The 17,325-nt window shown below is 42.0% G+C and overlaps 1 protein-coding gene across 1 annotated transcript in view; it reads left to right on the plus strand.

The window, feature by feature from the left end:
• The window catches only part of ADAM12 (ADAM metallopeptidase domain 12), a 186,055-nt gene that overhangs the window by 37,902 nt on the left and 130,828 nt on the right, over positions 1-17,325 (plus strand). The window contains exon 3 of the mRNA XM_086467435.1: positions 9,574-9,647. Coding sequence (XP_086323561.1) covers positions 9,574-9,647 — 74 coding nt within the window. The remainder of the gene's footprint in view (positions 1-9,573; positions 9,648-17,325) is intronic.

Genomic DNA, 17,325 nt, shown 5'->3' on the forward strand with positions numbered 1-17,325 from the left:
CCTAGCTGCCAGCTCTATTAAGTTTTGTTTTGTAACACTTTACTACAGAACAGACATGTCTGTTTTCTTTGCACAGCCCTCCACAAAGCATTGTTTAAGCAGCACATAATGTATTCCAACAATGAGGTACTTTTTGCTCCCATCTGTTTGATAGCAAAATGAACAGTTGTGATTCATACGTACAGTGTAAATACTGTGTAATGACTATGGGTTTACTTTGAGCAAATTCCAGGTTATTTCATTCCTGTGCCAGGTCTTAGTCCATTTTTGAGTCAGGGGAAAATTTCTGATGTTGGGACTGAACTGTTCAGGTGTTAAACATCCGCCTAAGAGAGTGACCCATCGTTGTCCAGAGGTGACAGCAAGAGGCTGCCACAAGCAGGCCTGACAGCGCAGCAGGTACCGGGAGGATGAGTGGCCCCGTGCTTCTCGCCCCTCCAAGGCTGTGTGGTATCTAGGTGCCTTTTCTGAATATAAGGCCACGCAGACTCTTCTCCAGAGACTTACAGGGCTGTGGGTATTCCTATTTTAACCTTTTGGGGCAACATAGTGAGGAAAAACAACGTAGGGGAGGATTTATTTTTTTTAACCAGACTCTTCAACAAGTCTTTTTTTTTGTTTTGTTATTAAGAAGACCTTTATATTTGCAGATCTTTCAAAAAGCTAAAATCTGCATTGGTGCCATCAATCTCCCACCAGACCTCTTCGAAGAGGTTGCAATGAGGCAGGGCACAGTCTTTCGAGTCATTTAGGGAATGGGGTGTGATAGCAAACAGCACACCCCTCCATCAAACTTGGGTTAAAAAGCGCTACTGCTCTTGACCTGCTTCCCAGCTGAGGGCCTGCCAACTGTGCTGATGGTTTGGGTCGAAAGTCCTGTGCTCCATGAAGTCGGGTCAGCACCTGAATGACAAAATTCGGTGGCCTTAGATAGCTTTGCGGAGACAGTCCTTCAAAGAGATGGCAGGCAGCGCCTTAAGCGGGGGTCTGTTTGGGGTACATCGCAATAAATGAGTGCTGGCTAAAAGCATACGTCTTTTTTATTATTTTTATTAGTTGTTCTTAATACAAAATTGAGTTCACAGTTTGGTGCAGTCATTTTCATTCAGCCAAAACCATATGTTGCTGCATTTTCCTTTCTTCCTCCCTTTGTGATTCGTGAATCTAACGAATCACCCCTTCCCAGATGCGGAGCAGACTCCTTGCAGGTCATCAGGCACGCAGAGAAGTGTAATAAATACACACCGAATGGTGGTTTGTGTTGGTTTGCATCCATCCTGCTGCGAAGATACAGGAAGGGCTTCAATACCTCGCACTGGCTGGTTTGTGTTACAGCACGCATCCTTCTCCCAAACCACATCCTGAAAGGCGGGATAGCGGAGCTCGCTCCCGATCGGCTTTTTCAAAGCGTTGGCAACACCAGTCCCCTTTTTCATAATTCACTAATGTTTGTTCTCTGAACTTGTTTTTAGGAACCTTTGAAAGATTTTTGTTTCAAAGTTTGTCCTGAAAGGGGGAGTATTGATTTTGACCTATTTTTAACCAATATAGTTCAGCAGATAATTGAATAGCTGCTCTAAAACCCAAGGCTGCCCTGTTTGCACTGCTTAGATTTAATTAAAAAGAAAGAAATAACACATTTTACTTTTCTTTTTTTTAATGTATGAAGTGCTGAATTTTCTGTGAATCCCTCTTTAGCTGGCTGAATGCACCTAAATATGTTTTAGTGCAACTTCAGAGCCTGATAATGAAAATACAGTGTAAAAGTTGAGTTCAACTTTCATGCCTGACTTTTTACTGACACCAAAAAAATTCATAGCATAACAACTCAGCCTCAGAAGATGCAGATTTATTTAAAACATCAACATCAAACTGGTTATTTTGGATTTGCTCCTGAAATATTTGATCCATAATGTTATGAAGTTTTGAACATGTTTTGGCTAGGTTACTCTTTAATTTTCAAAAAATGTAAATCAGGAATCCCTCACAAAAAGGATGTAGCTAAATTGTGAGCATGCTTTCCCTTTCCCAGAGTACTCATTAGCTTTGTATTTCTGCAGGGAAACCAGGAAACTGTGTGCTAGAGCTGTGTAGTTTTACTGATTTTGGTCTGGCACAATTCTCAGTTTCCTCTTTCTTGAGCATTATTTGCTTGGATTTTTAACTCTGGGTAGGGATTCTGGGACACCAACAGTAAGCAAGGAACTTGCAAGGAACTAATTCATTAACTTGAATTTGTTATAGAGATTTGAATTGTTCATTTAAACATATTCTAGAGATTTGTAGGAGCTTCAGGAGACGTTGCCAAACAACCTGATGGCCAGAGCCTGGGACTGCCAGTGGTATACAGGCAGTGCACCTAAATTTTATTCTTTTACATTTTAATTGAAAAGCTTTTTAGTTTATGAAGTCTGCTGAATTTGGGTCCTTCCCAAGGTTGTCCTGAGGCTCCTATTTTATGCATGTCACATCAACTCCATGCTGGGGTTTTCTGTTCCTGTAGGGGAAGGGGCAGAAGAGCTGCTGCTGTTTCCCTGTCCCTGCTTTAGGATCCCATGTGTGATGGTTTCTGCTGCACCATGTGGTGGGCAGCAGGTTACATATAGCTGACTGGCAGTGTAGGAAGCAGGAAAAGAAGAGGGTGGAAAAGCCTGACCACCTCCAAGCAGCAGATGGATTTGCTATACAAGGAGGTAAGAAAAAGGGGGGAGAAGAAAAAGAAATTTAGATTAGAAATCATGCCTTCCAGATAGAAGAATCTTGCATCTATTTGTACAGTCGGCAAGAAAGAGTATGATAACTCTGTTTTCAAAACATCACTTTATCTTAAAGCTGGGAACAAACTTGGAAGTTCTTTGGTTCCCTGCATTGCTGGAGTGGCTCAGCCAATTTGTTAAGGGGCTGTGATTCTTTGCTATGCCATTAAAAAAAAAAAAGAAAAGGCTGCAAAACACTCTGTTCTCTTTGTTGTTTGTTCCTACTCATTATATACAGCCACAGGGATACATGCTTGTCATTTGACAGTAAGGAAAGCACAGCTGAATTCACTGCCCTCAGGAACTTGCAAAACAATATGAATTAATGTTTATACTTCTCATGTCCACGTAAAATATCACTTGGGTTTGGAGGTGTTTGCAAGAAACATAGCCTCTTGTGTTCACATCTAAGCTGAAGCCAGAAGAAAAGGAAGAAATACTTACTGATTTAAAGGCAATGCGTGCAATTTATAGCGTTCACTGCCAATTGTAATTACCTTAAACGTATATACTTTGTAGACAGCTTGTGTTTGTTGGATTGAATTCCAGTTATCATGGTAAGATTCCCTAGGTGGCTTTACTTCTTATAGATTTCCCAGCTTTTCCCTCTTGGTGTATTACAGATAGTAGAGGAGTAATATCAGCCCAAAGATCTGATGCCTATAAACATACCTTTTTACTTGTGAAGGTACTAACACAGAATGTCACTGTGTGATAAATAAGAGAGGGGGGAAAGGGTATTTTCATATAGATAACAGAAAAAGGCATAGAATTTATCCCTCCTGGAAAGAATGTACTCTTTCCTCAGTTATGCAATTTCTAATTCCTGATGTTCACTCTTCAGGTACAAGAAAAAGTAACTAGATCTGTGTGTAACGTAACTATCTAGTACATCTCAGAAGTCCTTCATTCCCAGAGGTATGCTTAAGAGATAACATAAACTTATGACCCTCACTTTTCTGTGCTGGAATTTCTGTTTTCGGGACCATAGAGAAGAAAGGAAACAGGGTCTTAGATTAAACGTTGGTGCTTTTTGCATAGCTTAAGACTCTGGATTAAAAAATACTCCCAAACGATCCCCTGGTAGAGTACTTTGCCTATCACATCGTCAGGTCTGGTTTGACATGTTTGTTGCTGGGGGACACCAGGTAACCAACAGGTGACAGTCCTCATTGGCTGTCTTTGGCCAGTTGTGAGGAGGCAATCTCTGCGTGAATGAGCTGTGTGTTTAGTTTCGTCCTAAATACGTGCTGACGTTTCAGAAACGTCTTCTGGTTTCTCCACGCTATGGAGATGTCTCTTCACTGCTCCTCCTGCTGTTTTCATAAACAAACCCTGATTTGCTTCTGTCTTGTCTAACACTGTGTTAAGCTACTGTCCATGAACACGTACATATCAGAGCCAGGCTGGCTTTGTGGTAGCTGGTCAAAATAAATTACACTCATCTCTTGCATCTCTATGTTCTTTATGCATCCGGTGGGAAAATGGTACTTGGTTGCTATGGTCTGGTACAGCGATGACAAGCTTTGTGCAAGGCTGGAGTGGCTTCCAGAATCTCTTCTCCTACGCTTGTCGCTGATGATGTGATTTCTCTTACGCAAGCTAAAGCCCAGGCAACTAATTATTAAATGTGACAGTCTATGAGTTTTTGCTGCGTTTTTATTTTCACTCTGTGTCGAATGTCAGGAGCCTTGTTGCGTACAACTAATTGCAATCCGTCGTTCTCCTTATGATTCTTATTTTCCTTACCATCTTGCCAGTTTTGACCCATTTCAGACTAGGAGTGTCCCACCAGTGACCTGTCAGGACAATTCATGCAAACTGTGGTCGGGCACGTGAGAGTCATTTTGTGGGTGTAGGTCAACTCGACCGCACATGCAAAGTTGACCCTGTTGCAGAGTTGGCTTTAGCAAAGTTAATAGCAGCTCTGGAGGGACTGGAAACCACTTTGTTGAGTTAAACAAACCTGCCTATTTCAATCTACCACGTTAGGATATAATTTAAAACTTTGAAACCAGAGAAGCAAAATTATCCCTTTTGGTTCTATTCCTTGTGCTGATCTCTATTCTCAAGCAGTGGATTTGGACATCTGATACAGCTGAAAATGCATTTCTCTTTCCAAATGAATTAATGCTGCTGGTTTAAGTTTATTTACACTCTTTCCCTTGTCTACAGATGTTTGCTTTTATTTCTATTATGTAATTGCTAGACTAAATTTTATTTAAAGTTGTGCATGCTGGTGTAACTCATGTATCTTAATCCAATAAAATCCTTTATCTTTTATAGAGAGGAAGTTGATAAATGCATTAGGACTGTCCAATTCGTCAGTTTTCTGTCTCTTCAAATGTAATAAGAAACTGGAAGTATTCTATCCCAATCTCAACCGTCAGTATCAAGGGAAAAGCTCACAGCGCCGCAGTGTGATCACAATGCATGCCAACTCTACAGCCCAAGGGAAGAGATGATCCAGCAATGATTAAGACTTTTTCCTAGATTACCGTGCAGAAAAATATGCTCAGTGACAATATTCAAATAGGTATCCCACCAGGGTGAACAAATCTACTCTAAATGGGCAGCTACTAGTATTTCAGGCATAAACCAGTTGGTTTTTGGTTTTTTGGGGCTTGGTTGTTTGGGGTTTTTTTGAGGCTATCGTATCATTGATATTAGAAAGTAGTCCATGAAAGTATGAGGAGTTAAAAATCTGCTACTGAGACTGTCTTGGTGTTGGATGTGATACTACATGAGCAACTAAAGGAAAAAAAAAAAAAAAAGTGTTATTGCTGGTTTTGAGCCACAGTTCTTCTAATGCCTTGATGCCTTCACCAGAAGGAAGAGGTCTACTTGCTGACCTCTGTGTTTAGGCAACATGCCTTCAAAACAGTTTACGTGCTAAGTAGGCAAAGGCAGGAGGATGAAAACTATTGCCATGTCCATTTTGCAGAGGCAAGTTGGAGGAAAGAGGTAGAATGGGTAACTGAAGCACAAAAAGAGTTGAGGTGCAACAGGGTGGCTCAACTGGAGGGTTTTGCTGTTTCCCACAATGAAGCACAGCTGTTCCAGCCAAGACACAAGTCTGGTAGAGCTGGGTTCCCAACACCATCTCCAGGTTCACAGGGTAAGCCCTTAATCCCCAAACCAGCCTTTCTTTTCTCTTTCTATATGAAGATCAATGTCATTTAAAACAGAAAAAAAAATAATAGTACTTAAAAAACGTGTATTAGTTAAGCTAATTTTACTAGTGTATAGTGATTTTAATTCCATTGTAAGAAAACAAGAGAACTTCTTCTCTGGCTCAGAAATAGGCTACTGTCTCACCAGGTTGCAGTTGTTCAAGTTCTGCTTTATCAGAGAGAATTCTTGCTTGGCCTTAACTTAATGTTCCTTCAGAATATTAAGTAAACGTCACTAATCCCAGTTCAAACAAACATCCCTCAGCAAGCAAACAAACAACGAGCAAATTAATGGGGGAAATACTTCTCCTTTTCTGCTGATACAATTTGATGTAGACTTTGAAAGTAAATCCTCTAAATAAGAGGGCAAAGTTACGACGAATACCACTTCAGTCATCCTGAAATCAATTCTGCCTCTTAGGATATCAGGGAATGGTTTGTGTGCCTTGATGGAATCTTCTCTTAGGCCACAATAAACACTGGCGAAAAGAAAGCAGCCAACTGTAGTTTAAGAGTAGAGGGATCTAGAAAACATAAGTCTGTAGAGAAAAGAAGGTAGAACCATACAGATTTATTTATTATGGTTTAAATAACGCTGCTCTCCTAAGGTTCACTTTACTTTCACATTTGATAATTTGAAAGGGATCAATGTGGGAATGAGTTGTATCAGCATGGAAATTATTTTTCGTGGTTCTTCGGGAAGATTTATAACAAACGGTTATTTCTGAAATGTTCTGAGCAGAAGAGTATGTGCCCTCACAACGTGCTTTTTCGATTATTCTAAACAGAAAATATGAAACAGCAATCTAATATCTGTATTTACAGTAATTCCCATTTCGCCTTGCAACTGAGTGCAGAAAATATTGATTGCAAAAGGGGAGAGTATTACGGCGCTTCATGAGATTCAAAATGAGCTTTTAAGGTCTTGTAGCAGAACCGTGCAAATGCTTTAGGGGAGACTCCACCACTGCGGGGAAAAAAAAAAAAAAAAAAAAAGGAAAGTAAAAGATCTGAGTTTGTTTCACAAGTGTATATATTAAAAAAAGGAGTGGAAAAACCCACAAACCTAAGACGCCCTCTCTGAATGATACTTTTCTTTCCCGTGTATCATTTTAAGTGCTTATGTGTTTCCAATCACCAGAGCACCTGAGCAGTGTGTCATTTTTACTGCATTTATGCTTATGACTGCCAGTCAGGGTAAGATAAAGCGTAGTTTCATCTCTTCCCAGATGGCAAACAAGGAAATGAGCCATTTGTCTGAAAGAAAAACCTGTGGTAAAGCGAGAATCTGAACCTGGGTCTCATGCAAAGCATCCTAACTGGGGACATTACTGTGCTTGATAATAAGAAATTTCAGCTCTAGGAAGTCTCTGAGAGATGATTTTGTCCTGTAACAGTCTGTTTTATTCTGCAGCTGCTTTTTTAACTTTATGACTTATTAACATCAATTGACTGTCAAATAAGTACCACTGTGAACTCATGAATAAACATAGTTATCATTTACATATCAACAGAGGGCCTTTAGCTGAAAAGAATCCATTTGTGCTACTGCAATATCTTAATTATTTAGTGTATTACATTGTAATTAATTGTATTTTACTCTCTCAGAACTCTATAGTATGTATATCTTGTGGGGTTTGGAACCAGTGCACTAATATTAAAGTGGTAATCAGCACTGCTTCTAAATATTCATGCCAATAAATGACTCCCATGTGTTTGCTGAGTGCCAAGGATAGTCTGAAGCATTTCTTTAGCATTCTAGTGGGATCTAGTTTCTGCAAAGTTCACATAGATGCAGAATTTCAATGTTGTCGCTGTTTCGCATGGGGAGCGGGAAAGCATGTTTGAATTTGCACGAGCAGTGGGGCAGGGCGATTGGACCAGAGCAATGGTATCTCAGTCACAATCTGTGCTTAATAACGTCTGAGAGCACTGGGGAGCTGTCAGCTATTTTTTGTTATAACAAAATCACAATTCTGTTTAGTCTACGACGGCCTCCTCATAATTTCACTTTTTAATAAACATCTGCAATTTTCCAAATCATTTAAAAATCATTGGATTTCATGGGCGGGGCGCTCTGGCTGTCACGCAGCTGGGGCTCCGTCAAGGCACCGCTGGAGCAATCGCAAACTCAGACACATTTCTCAATAAGTCAATTAAACACTGTAACCCTAAAATTATCCGGCTTCAGTACGGCTATTGGCTGAGAGAAATCTTCAGAAAAGCAAAGTGTAGAGAGGAACAACTGATTTGTTGAGCTACTGTCGGAATTTCAAAAAAAGGAAATACTGTCTTGCAATCCAGTAAATTTGTTTAATGAAATGTAACTTAAGTGTAAACACTCTTAGGATATATGTGAGTTCAGGTTTTTTGGATTAAGGGTAACTAGGAAATCATAAACTGCTTTCTCATTTGAAGTACATTTTCGAGAGCCTATACAGGTGCAGTGCCCCTTTCTGCAAGCAAGTGTTTGAGCCTCCACTTCCTCCTGCCTCCGAGGGCAACTGGATCACCAGACCTTTCTGATCTTCTTCCAGAGCTTCCAGAAAGAAAAAAAAAAAAAAAAAAAAAAAAAAGTGTATTTACTTTCAGATGCTTGAGATGCGAAAGAACTTGTTTGATAACCAGGGGAAGACCACATGAAGGTTGCACGCAGTCACAATGCTGCTGAAAACGCAATCCAGATGTCCTGATCCCAGCGCCATGCTGGAGCACAATTGGGATTTCCCTGTGCTCAGCAGATGCCTTGTTTAGAAAATTCTCTTGAATACTCGTATGTGTACAAATACCCTGTCTGTGGTTCTCACAGAGACACTTGGTAAAGCTATTGACCATATTTCTAATTGCTCCAACACCAATTATTTTTTTTTGAAGCTAAAACTTAGCTCTTCGTCATGAAAAGTTTAAAATACATATTAAAATATTTAACTCTTTGGGGGGGGAAATAGTTCAGCATGACTGTATGTTTAGTTTCTGTGATGGTCTTAGATCTTGTGTGTGGTTCTATATGCAAATATTTAGCATACTCAGCCTTAAGGGAAAAACCATTTCTGTTAGAGCCACCCTGCTGACTGTGATCACAGCACTAGAGGTCTGCTCTTAATGCAGGAGGTACTGGCTTTGAACGTGGATATCTGAAACTGAAAGTGGTCATGCAAAGCCCAAACCTAATTACCTGCACCTCCCTTTAAAAAAATAGTACAGCGAGATTGAGCATTAATAAGAGATTATGTTAGTGTTTAATGTACTTATGCCATTATATGGAGAGGAAAAAGAGAAAATTCGTAACCGTATCAGGTGTCTCCTGGAACTGCTGTGTACGGCATCACTGTGCTTGTCTTCCCAGGCAAGATGCGCTCTGGTGTGCCACGTCGCAAGGGACGCAGCTGCTCAAGGGCACACCACGGTGTCTACAAGACCCGGGTGTGAAATCCCACAGCGCTGCGCTGCCTCTCGACGTTTGTTCCCCCTGAGCTGCGGCTAAAGAGCTGCTCCACCGCAAACGCCGCTCTGTAGCTGCTTGTTCCTCCCAAGCCGGGCCTGAGCCTGCAACGACGGACGTGTGTCCAGCTCCCTGGCAGAGCGAGGTGCAGGGTGATGGACTCTGGGTTTGGACTCAGCCGACTCTGTTTTCCTTTTTTCAGAATCACCCAGCGCTGCTGCAGTTGGTAATACAAGCTGAGGGTAAACATCTAGTCATCAATCTGGAGAGGAATGAGTAAGTACCCTGGTTGCACGTTCACTTTGTACTGGAGGTTGTCAGGGAAGGGTTATAATTTTAAAAGTGGTGGTTTAAAAGTAGCCTGGGGCCAAGTTCGCTGCTGGTTCCTTATGGAACAGGCCCCTAACAAGAGAGTTTTCTTTTGGCTTGGAATGTGTATTTGCACACTACTTACAGACCGAGAATCTCTGTGGTCGTCTGGATTGATGTGGGACTGAAAATGGACATGTTGCCTCTCAGTGTTTTCCTGTTGATCGTTATTTTTATTTGATTTGGGTTTGTCCTCCTTTCCTGTGGCAAGCCCCTTTATTTACAATAATGTGGAAAATCCTACCGTCTTGAACTTTCCTTGGAGGACTCATCCCTCCTAACGCTGCCTGCAACCATGGTTGCCTCCGTGCAGTGGCTGTCGGCGTCTGCTCAGAGAAGATGGGTCAAGCATTTGGGCTTAACCCCTGCTGGACTTTTAAATGTCGAGCTCTCTGGGTTTGCTGGCAAGGGGCTGATGATGGGATGTTTGTGCGCTTCGTGAGGCCCATGACCAAAGCCGAGCCTGAGCCCTTGTTTGTGGGCTGTAAATATTGCATCTTTTTCCATGTGCTCTTGACAACACCCACTCATGTCTATAAGCTTCGGAGAGGGATACAAGGGGCTGCTGTAGGGATGGTACCATGGGCAGAAACCCAGCAGAGTTTTTTACACAGGGGTACAGAACCGTACAGAAATGAAGGCAGGACTCTGGAACTACATGACAAATGGAGCCAAAGTTGTCAAAGTCTTAGTCTGCCTTCTCAACTGTTGAACCGCTTTTCCTCTAAGAGCATCTCAAGAACATATTGTGGGAATCCAGATCAGGACAACTACCTGCTGCTTGTCAAAGGAAAACCAAAGATCACTCTCAACCTAGGGAAAACTTTTTATAAACGTTAGCAGTGATCTATGTGTTCTGTAAGTTTCTCTGCTATGAAATAAAAGGAGCAGAGGTGGTTTTTTTACTGTAATAGAGAGATGACAGATGTAAGCGGTGCAGCTTTATGCATTAAGAGGCAGGGGTGTACGTGCAAAAGCAAATGTCCAAGGGAGGCCGGGTACATGCTGCCTCGGGCTGGTGATGGACAACTTCAATGGAAAAGGATGGGGCACCTCTTTAGACCTCTGTAGTAAAACAACGCAAAACGCTTTTTATTTCCAGTCTTTTGGATGAACCCTAACATTACCCAGCTGTGATAAAATCCAGTTCACTTTATTATTCAACATCAGGACCAAATCTTGAGCTTTCTTGACATTATTTTTAATGCTCCTTACTTGTTCGTTTCCTATTCTTGGAGGGTATGTAGATCCCCCACGCATAGGTTGCTCTGTTTCGGTAACTAGAGGAGGATTTAATTCCTTCAGTAAACAGGGATTTAACTTTATATTCTCTTAATCTTTGTCAAAGGGTGTGCCTTCCTTCAGGAATGGGAAGTATGCAGCAATTGAGGAAACTATTTACATTCCATGTCAGTGATTAAAAGAACATAAAACTGCTAATGCTGAACATACCAAACTCTCTTGTACCTGTAATAAAGTCAGATTTAGAAAATTGTCAGATGCAATTTCCACCTCTTTTAGAAGCAGGACGTGAAAGTACGGTAAATTAACTCCATGAGCATCTGTCTGACTAACCAGATTTGGAGATGTTGAGATCTGCTCCTTAAGAAATGCAGTATTTATCAGTGATTATTTTTAAGTTTACCTGTCTCTGTGGTAGGATGCCCCCCAGAAGGTTTGCATTCTAGAAGAGTTGTGTATGGTGTCAACAACATGAGGTTCCTCATCTTAGCAGGAACTTCTAGGTGGTATTGTAAAAGGGTACAATCAGCCTTGCCTGTGTTTGGCGTTTGTAGCACACGGGACAGTTCGTAGATCCCAAACCACAGAAGTTGGTGTTAGTTTTGCAAAATCGTTTCTCCCTTTTCTCCAGTAGTACTGACTTGATATAGAAGAAATGACTTTACACAGAAGAAATAATGGTCTAAGTGTTGGAAATCCGTGCAGAGGTTGCTTCGGTGGGTGTGTGCGTAGGTCTATTTCTTACCTGTTTCTTTAAATAACGCAGTGCATCCGTCTGCCCGACTGGTCTGTGCTCCCCAGGGCAAACCATCTCAAGGCCTCTGTGCTTGTCTGTGGAAATTGATGGCTGCATTCCTTCTGCTGGTAATGATGGTGTTGGGTGTGTGGTCACTGGCATGAAGGAGCAAGCGGCAGCGGAGGAAGTGAGGTGTGTGCAGCGTGAAGCAAGGAGTGTGGACGCGCTGCTGCTTCCAGGGGCTCCCGCAGGTTCACAGAGTGAAAAATAACGCCCAGGAGAGAAATGAGAGAATACATTTCTGCAGAGCAGAGCATGGGGAATAAGACTTGGTGGCGGCGGGCCAGGTTGGACCTATTGGGCCAGATTGTAGACTCCAGAGGTATGAGAAGGTCATCGCCTACCTGGAGAAGGGAGCAGTGTTTCACACTGCGGCTCCTGCCCATGAGTCTCCAAGGCTGCAGAGAGGACCAGGAGGTGTGCATACAGACCCTGTCTCCTCCAGCCTGCTCCATCTTCCTGGTGTTGGCATGAAACGTGCAGCTCAAATATCTTGCAAGCATTGATGCTGAGCGTTGGAGTAGCCATTAAATCAACGTGTTTTAGGTAGAAGTAGAGCACTAAACACAACCGTCTTTTCTTGAGTAATAAGTGACAGCACATACGAAGATCTGATATGTGTGCTGTTATTTTGGTGTAGTTTCATGTAAAGCGTGTTGTTCCTTGAAGAATGGTGGGGGGGTGTGGAGGTGGATGGGACCCCTAAATTACATAATTTCTGCATTGGGTCATGTGAAAAAAAAAACAAAACAAAACAGAAACTGGATGTGATTTTCCATGGTTAGTAGAAACAGCTGCTTTGAGTAGTCTTGACATTAAACTCCATTTATTGAAAACCTTAGAGATTTTCCAAACCTTGGGTTGTATTTCAAAACATGATTCAGATGTATTAGGCAACCCCAAGTGGGGACTGATGTGTTAAACCATCTGTTATCTATGGAAATATTTAATGTCAGTTTGGTGTTTTCTGATATTTAGACTCAGCAAGCTGTGTTCATATGCATGGGGCAAGATGTTATAAATTAGTTCTGGAAGAGTTACCGGTACCTAACTTCACAGCTTAGGGTTTGAAATCATCTCTATGGTTTCCAGCTGTTAAGATTACTTTTGTACATATTCATTAAATACTTTAGAAATTAATTTTCAGGCATTGCACATTTGTAATTGCAAAACCAAAATTATTTGCCGTGAATTCAATCTATCAATTGCAGAAAAGCTGCTAGTGAGTTTATGTTGCAAGTTCATTTCTTACTATGATTTAGCTGCAAAATATGATTGCACTCTTGAGAACCTTAAGCTCTGTAGTACCTTAAATGTTGTAGAAACACTTGTCATATGGAGAGATTTCCAGAATCAGCAAATCATCGATCAGCTCCAAGATAAACCACTCTTCAGAGCAGCTGACTGTACTGGTCTGCATTACATCAATAATAATGATGCACTTCTGTTGTGCAAGGGGCAGTAATGTATGCACATATATATTCCTTTAAAGTTGACTGCAGCACGCGGGTCTTAGAGGAAAGTAGGCTTACTATTGTGTAAATGAAACAAAACCCCTGCAAGATTAAATCTGAGTTGGAGAGTGGAATGGTATGTGACTACTGGCTGGTTTTCTGCAACTGGAAACATTTTACACTCTGTCAGAAATAGGTCTGTATACAGCAAAGTACTTAAGTGTTCTTTTAACTTTAAACATATGAGCAGTCCAGGTAAAGTCAGTGGAATTACTTATTTTCAAAATTAATTTCATGCTTAAATGATTTGCTGACAAAGGTCATAATTATGAATGTCAAAGAAATATAACTTTGAGCAGATGTTAGAGAGCTTTTTCCGTGCTGACTCCTATACATGCACAAGTCTATGGCAGATAAAGACAAAAATCTGAGATAAGGTGAGAGCATGCGAAGGCAAGTATGGAGGTAGGATGGCTTTGCCCTGAGGACATAGGCATCAGCAGCATCTTAGGTGTGTGCTGGACAGGTTCCTTCTGGTGGGACTTCATTGCCCAGCTTTGCAGAGGGAGCAGTGAGGGTGTGATCAGTGTGGATGTGGCTGATGGGCCACAAGCAGTGTCCAGGGAAATGTGGAAATGGAAAGGAAAACTCAAGGATTTTAGAGAAGCGGAGTTCACGAGTCATTTCCCCATGACTTTATGCTCTTTTTTTGTCAGTTTTGTAACACAGCCTTTAACAAAGTGATATGAAATAGGGAATACATGAGTTTAGATTGCTGCTTGTTGTTCCCTCAGTAAAAATTCTTCTGTTTTATCAGGAGGCAAAATCCACCCAGGCCATGGCATAATTCTCCTCCTTATCCTTTAAATCCCTTAGGATCCCAGAGATCTCCAGAAGTTTAGAGCATCTCTGACTGTCCCCCTTCCACGTTTACTACTTCTATGCGGAGACACAGTACCAGGGATGCATTGGGATGTAATGGTCCAGTACTGGAGGTCACTTTGAAAGCTTAGCTCCAGGGCAGAGGAGGTTCCAGCAGCATTCCCTTGGTCTGAAAAGGAGGCAATAGGCATCTTCATGCATAGTGCTAATGTGACCTCTTCCTATGAGGCTTTAATGTTCAGAAACCTTTTGTATTCTTTTTTTGGCTAAAAGAAAAGAAGTAGTTCTCTATTCTTTTCTGCCTGACCTTTCTGAGTAAGAGTGCTGATTGGTGTGCAAGTGACATTCTAGCTGGATTAATTTAGCAGGGAAACAACCTGTTTCCAGTGCCAAAGAAAATAGCTAACAAAAGTTGTTAATGAATTTACACGCTTATATACAATCAATGGCTTGAAATACAGACAGAGGAAAACAAATCTAAACAAACAAATACCAAACAGAGAAATGGGACCTCTCACAATATACTTGCTATTATAATTCTCTGCTGTAACTTAGCCAAAAAACTGTGACCCCTGACTGTTTTATCTGCAAATGCTGGAGCTGGCAGCTGTACTGCGGTGTTTCAGCGTGAGCTGACAGTTGGGGTTTCACTTTAGTGGAAGTAAAAGTTTCACTTTAATGGAAGTAACAGTTTCCCTTCTGTAATGGCAACAGTCAAGGGGTCTACACCACACTGAAATGTGAAGATTCAGCTATTGCAGCTACAGTAATGATGACATCAATCTGTGGCTCTAAGGGTACAGGTATTTGCTGTAGCTTTGTGGTGCAAGGATGGCATACTTAGTGCAGGCCTTGAGATATCAAGATTTGTTCTATAATTAAGTGTGTATTAGCATAGGTTGGCATAAGCAACGGTACTCAAGGTTGTGTGGTTGGGGCTACCTTTGTCTGTGTCGTTTTGGAGCTGTGTGTTGGAGTGAAAGGGTTCAGCTCCCTCAGGAGAGAAACCGCTGCTTTCTTGATCTGTTTTTCCTCTCTTTACGTGAATACACCAACAGAAAAGAACAATCAGAGAAGGTATTTATACGCCAACAAATATACTGGAAGTGGAGAGGATAAAAAGACTGGAATTTCTATTCTGGAGAGCTTCTTGTGGCTGAATGTCATAATTTCTAACATGGTCAAGCTTGTTCTCTTCCCATGTCCCATAAAACAGCTGGGCAGTGGGTCTGTGCCAGGTCCAATGGAGAGAAGAAAGCCGTGTCCTATTCACAGCCCAAACCCCAGGTCCAGGGGAGTATGTGGGATCAGGAGAGCCAGTGCTGCTCTGTCCTTGCCCTGCAGCCTTGGCACATGTGAAGGATTTGGGGGAGGATCCCCTTTCTCAGATGGGAAATGGGGAAGTTTAACATTTCTGTATGTACCGCAGAACTACAAACCTTGTTCACATAGGCACCTATAGGAAAGATGGGGAGGGACTCTTTACCACGGAGTGTGTTGATAGGACGAGGGGTAACAGTTTTAAACTGAAAGAGGGGAGATGTAGATTAAATATTAGGAAGAAATTCTTCCCTGTGAGGGTGGTGAGGCGCTGGCACAGGCTGCCCAGAGCAGCTGTGGCTGCCCCCTCCCTGGCAGTGCTCAAGGCCAGGCTGGATGGGGCTGGGAGCAACCTGGTCTGGTGGGAGGTGTCCCTGCCCATGGCAGGGGGTTGGAACTAGATGGTCTTTAAGGTCCCTTCCAACCCAAACCTTTCTCTGATTCTGTACATGCAAAAAACCTGGAGTCTGATGGGTAGGACAGGTACTGTTCTCTCTGCACAGATTATGTCCCTGAGAATAGTAGTTTCCAGGGCTGAATCAGCTGACAACTTTGAACCAAGTTAACACAAGGTTTTGCTTGTTCAGTGTCTGCAAGTCAGAGCAACCTTAGAGCTGTACCTTCCAATTAAATGTATAACAATAAGGGAGAGGGAAGTACACTTGCTTGTGCAACAAATTTAATAAAGAAGTGCCTGCTTTGGATTTCGGTCTCTACGTATATTGCAGCAGTAGAATATTATACTTTCAGAACTGTGTTTTTCTCTCCCTTTATACTGCAGAATATGAGGTTTTCAGCATTTTGTTTTGACATTGCTCAGCAAAGAGGTCGGGGAGGAGAGCTGGCTATCAGAAGACAATAGGAATGTTCGCTCCCTCCCTCCTGCAGGCAGGCTGGGCTGAGCTCGGTCATGATGACAATGAACACGCAGGCAAAATGTAATAATCTAGGACTGTGAAATAAATAATTAGGGGAAAGACAAGAGATAAAAACAACTTTCTGGAAACCTTGTAATCTCCCACTGATAGTCATATGCCAGCCCACGGGGCGCAGAAGTGTTGTGCGCCCGAGGAGCGATGTCCTCGCAGCCAACGCTGAGTCGTTTGGAGGTTGGCAGGCGAAGTACGGGTACGTCCAGCTGGACCCAGGCTTTGCTCGCAAACCTTCTGGGTGTTCCTCACGTGTTTCTGCTATCTGCTGCTTGGGCAGGTTTCAGATTGCTTTTGTTTGCTAGGGTTTTTTTTTAATTTGTTTCTGACGAGAGTGAGCAGCGTTTTGATAGCAGCGAAAGGGAAGCACTGAATTCTGCTTTGCATCATCACGTGCCCCATCGTTACCCAGGAGGTTTGGTCTGCTTTTCACAGCACATGTAGAGAAACAAGCCAAAACCAAGAGGATTCTCCTGCTTTTCAGAAACATTTGTGGATATTTCTTTCTGGCTTCAGAAACAGAGGGAGGACTGTAAATGAGTTTTCAAATCAAAATTGAGGCTGAACCTGCTTTTAATGAATTTTCTGTTAGATATTTTCACTTTGATGCTCAGTCCCAGGAGTCCAGTGTCTTTGAATTAAAAGCAGATATGTGACAGTATGTCCAGTGTCAATAGAATTTGTCTTTTTGCATCTGGTGGCATTTTGCTGGCACACGCTCGGTTCCTAGGATCTCAACTTCTCCTGAAGGCTTTGCAGAGAGAAGGACACTGTTGCCTTCATGAGATTCTATAGGGAAAGTTGCCAGCTATTTAATTTGCTTATAGTGTTCACTGCTTCATGTATTTATTTTTAGAAAGTTAGTAAATACAGAGTACAATGAAGTACAGTTCCTCAGATGAATTCTCCATTATTTAATGTTGCATGTGGAAATGAAGTATTCAAAAGGAATCATTCAGTTC

This window comes from Leptosomus discolor, chromosome 6 (assembly GCF_034619465.1).
Source record: "Leptosomus discolor isolate bLepDis1 chromosome 6, bLepDis1.hap2, whole genome shotgun sequence".
In the NCBI taxonomy this organism is placed as follows: domain Eukaryota; kingdom Metazoa; phylum Chordata; class Aves; order Leptosomiformes; family Leptosomidae; genus Leptosomus; species Leptosomus discolor.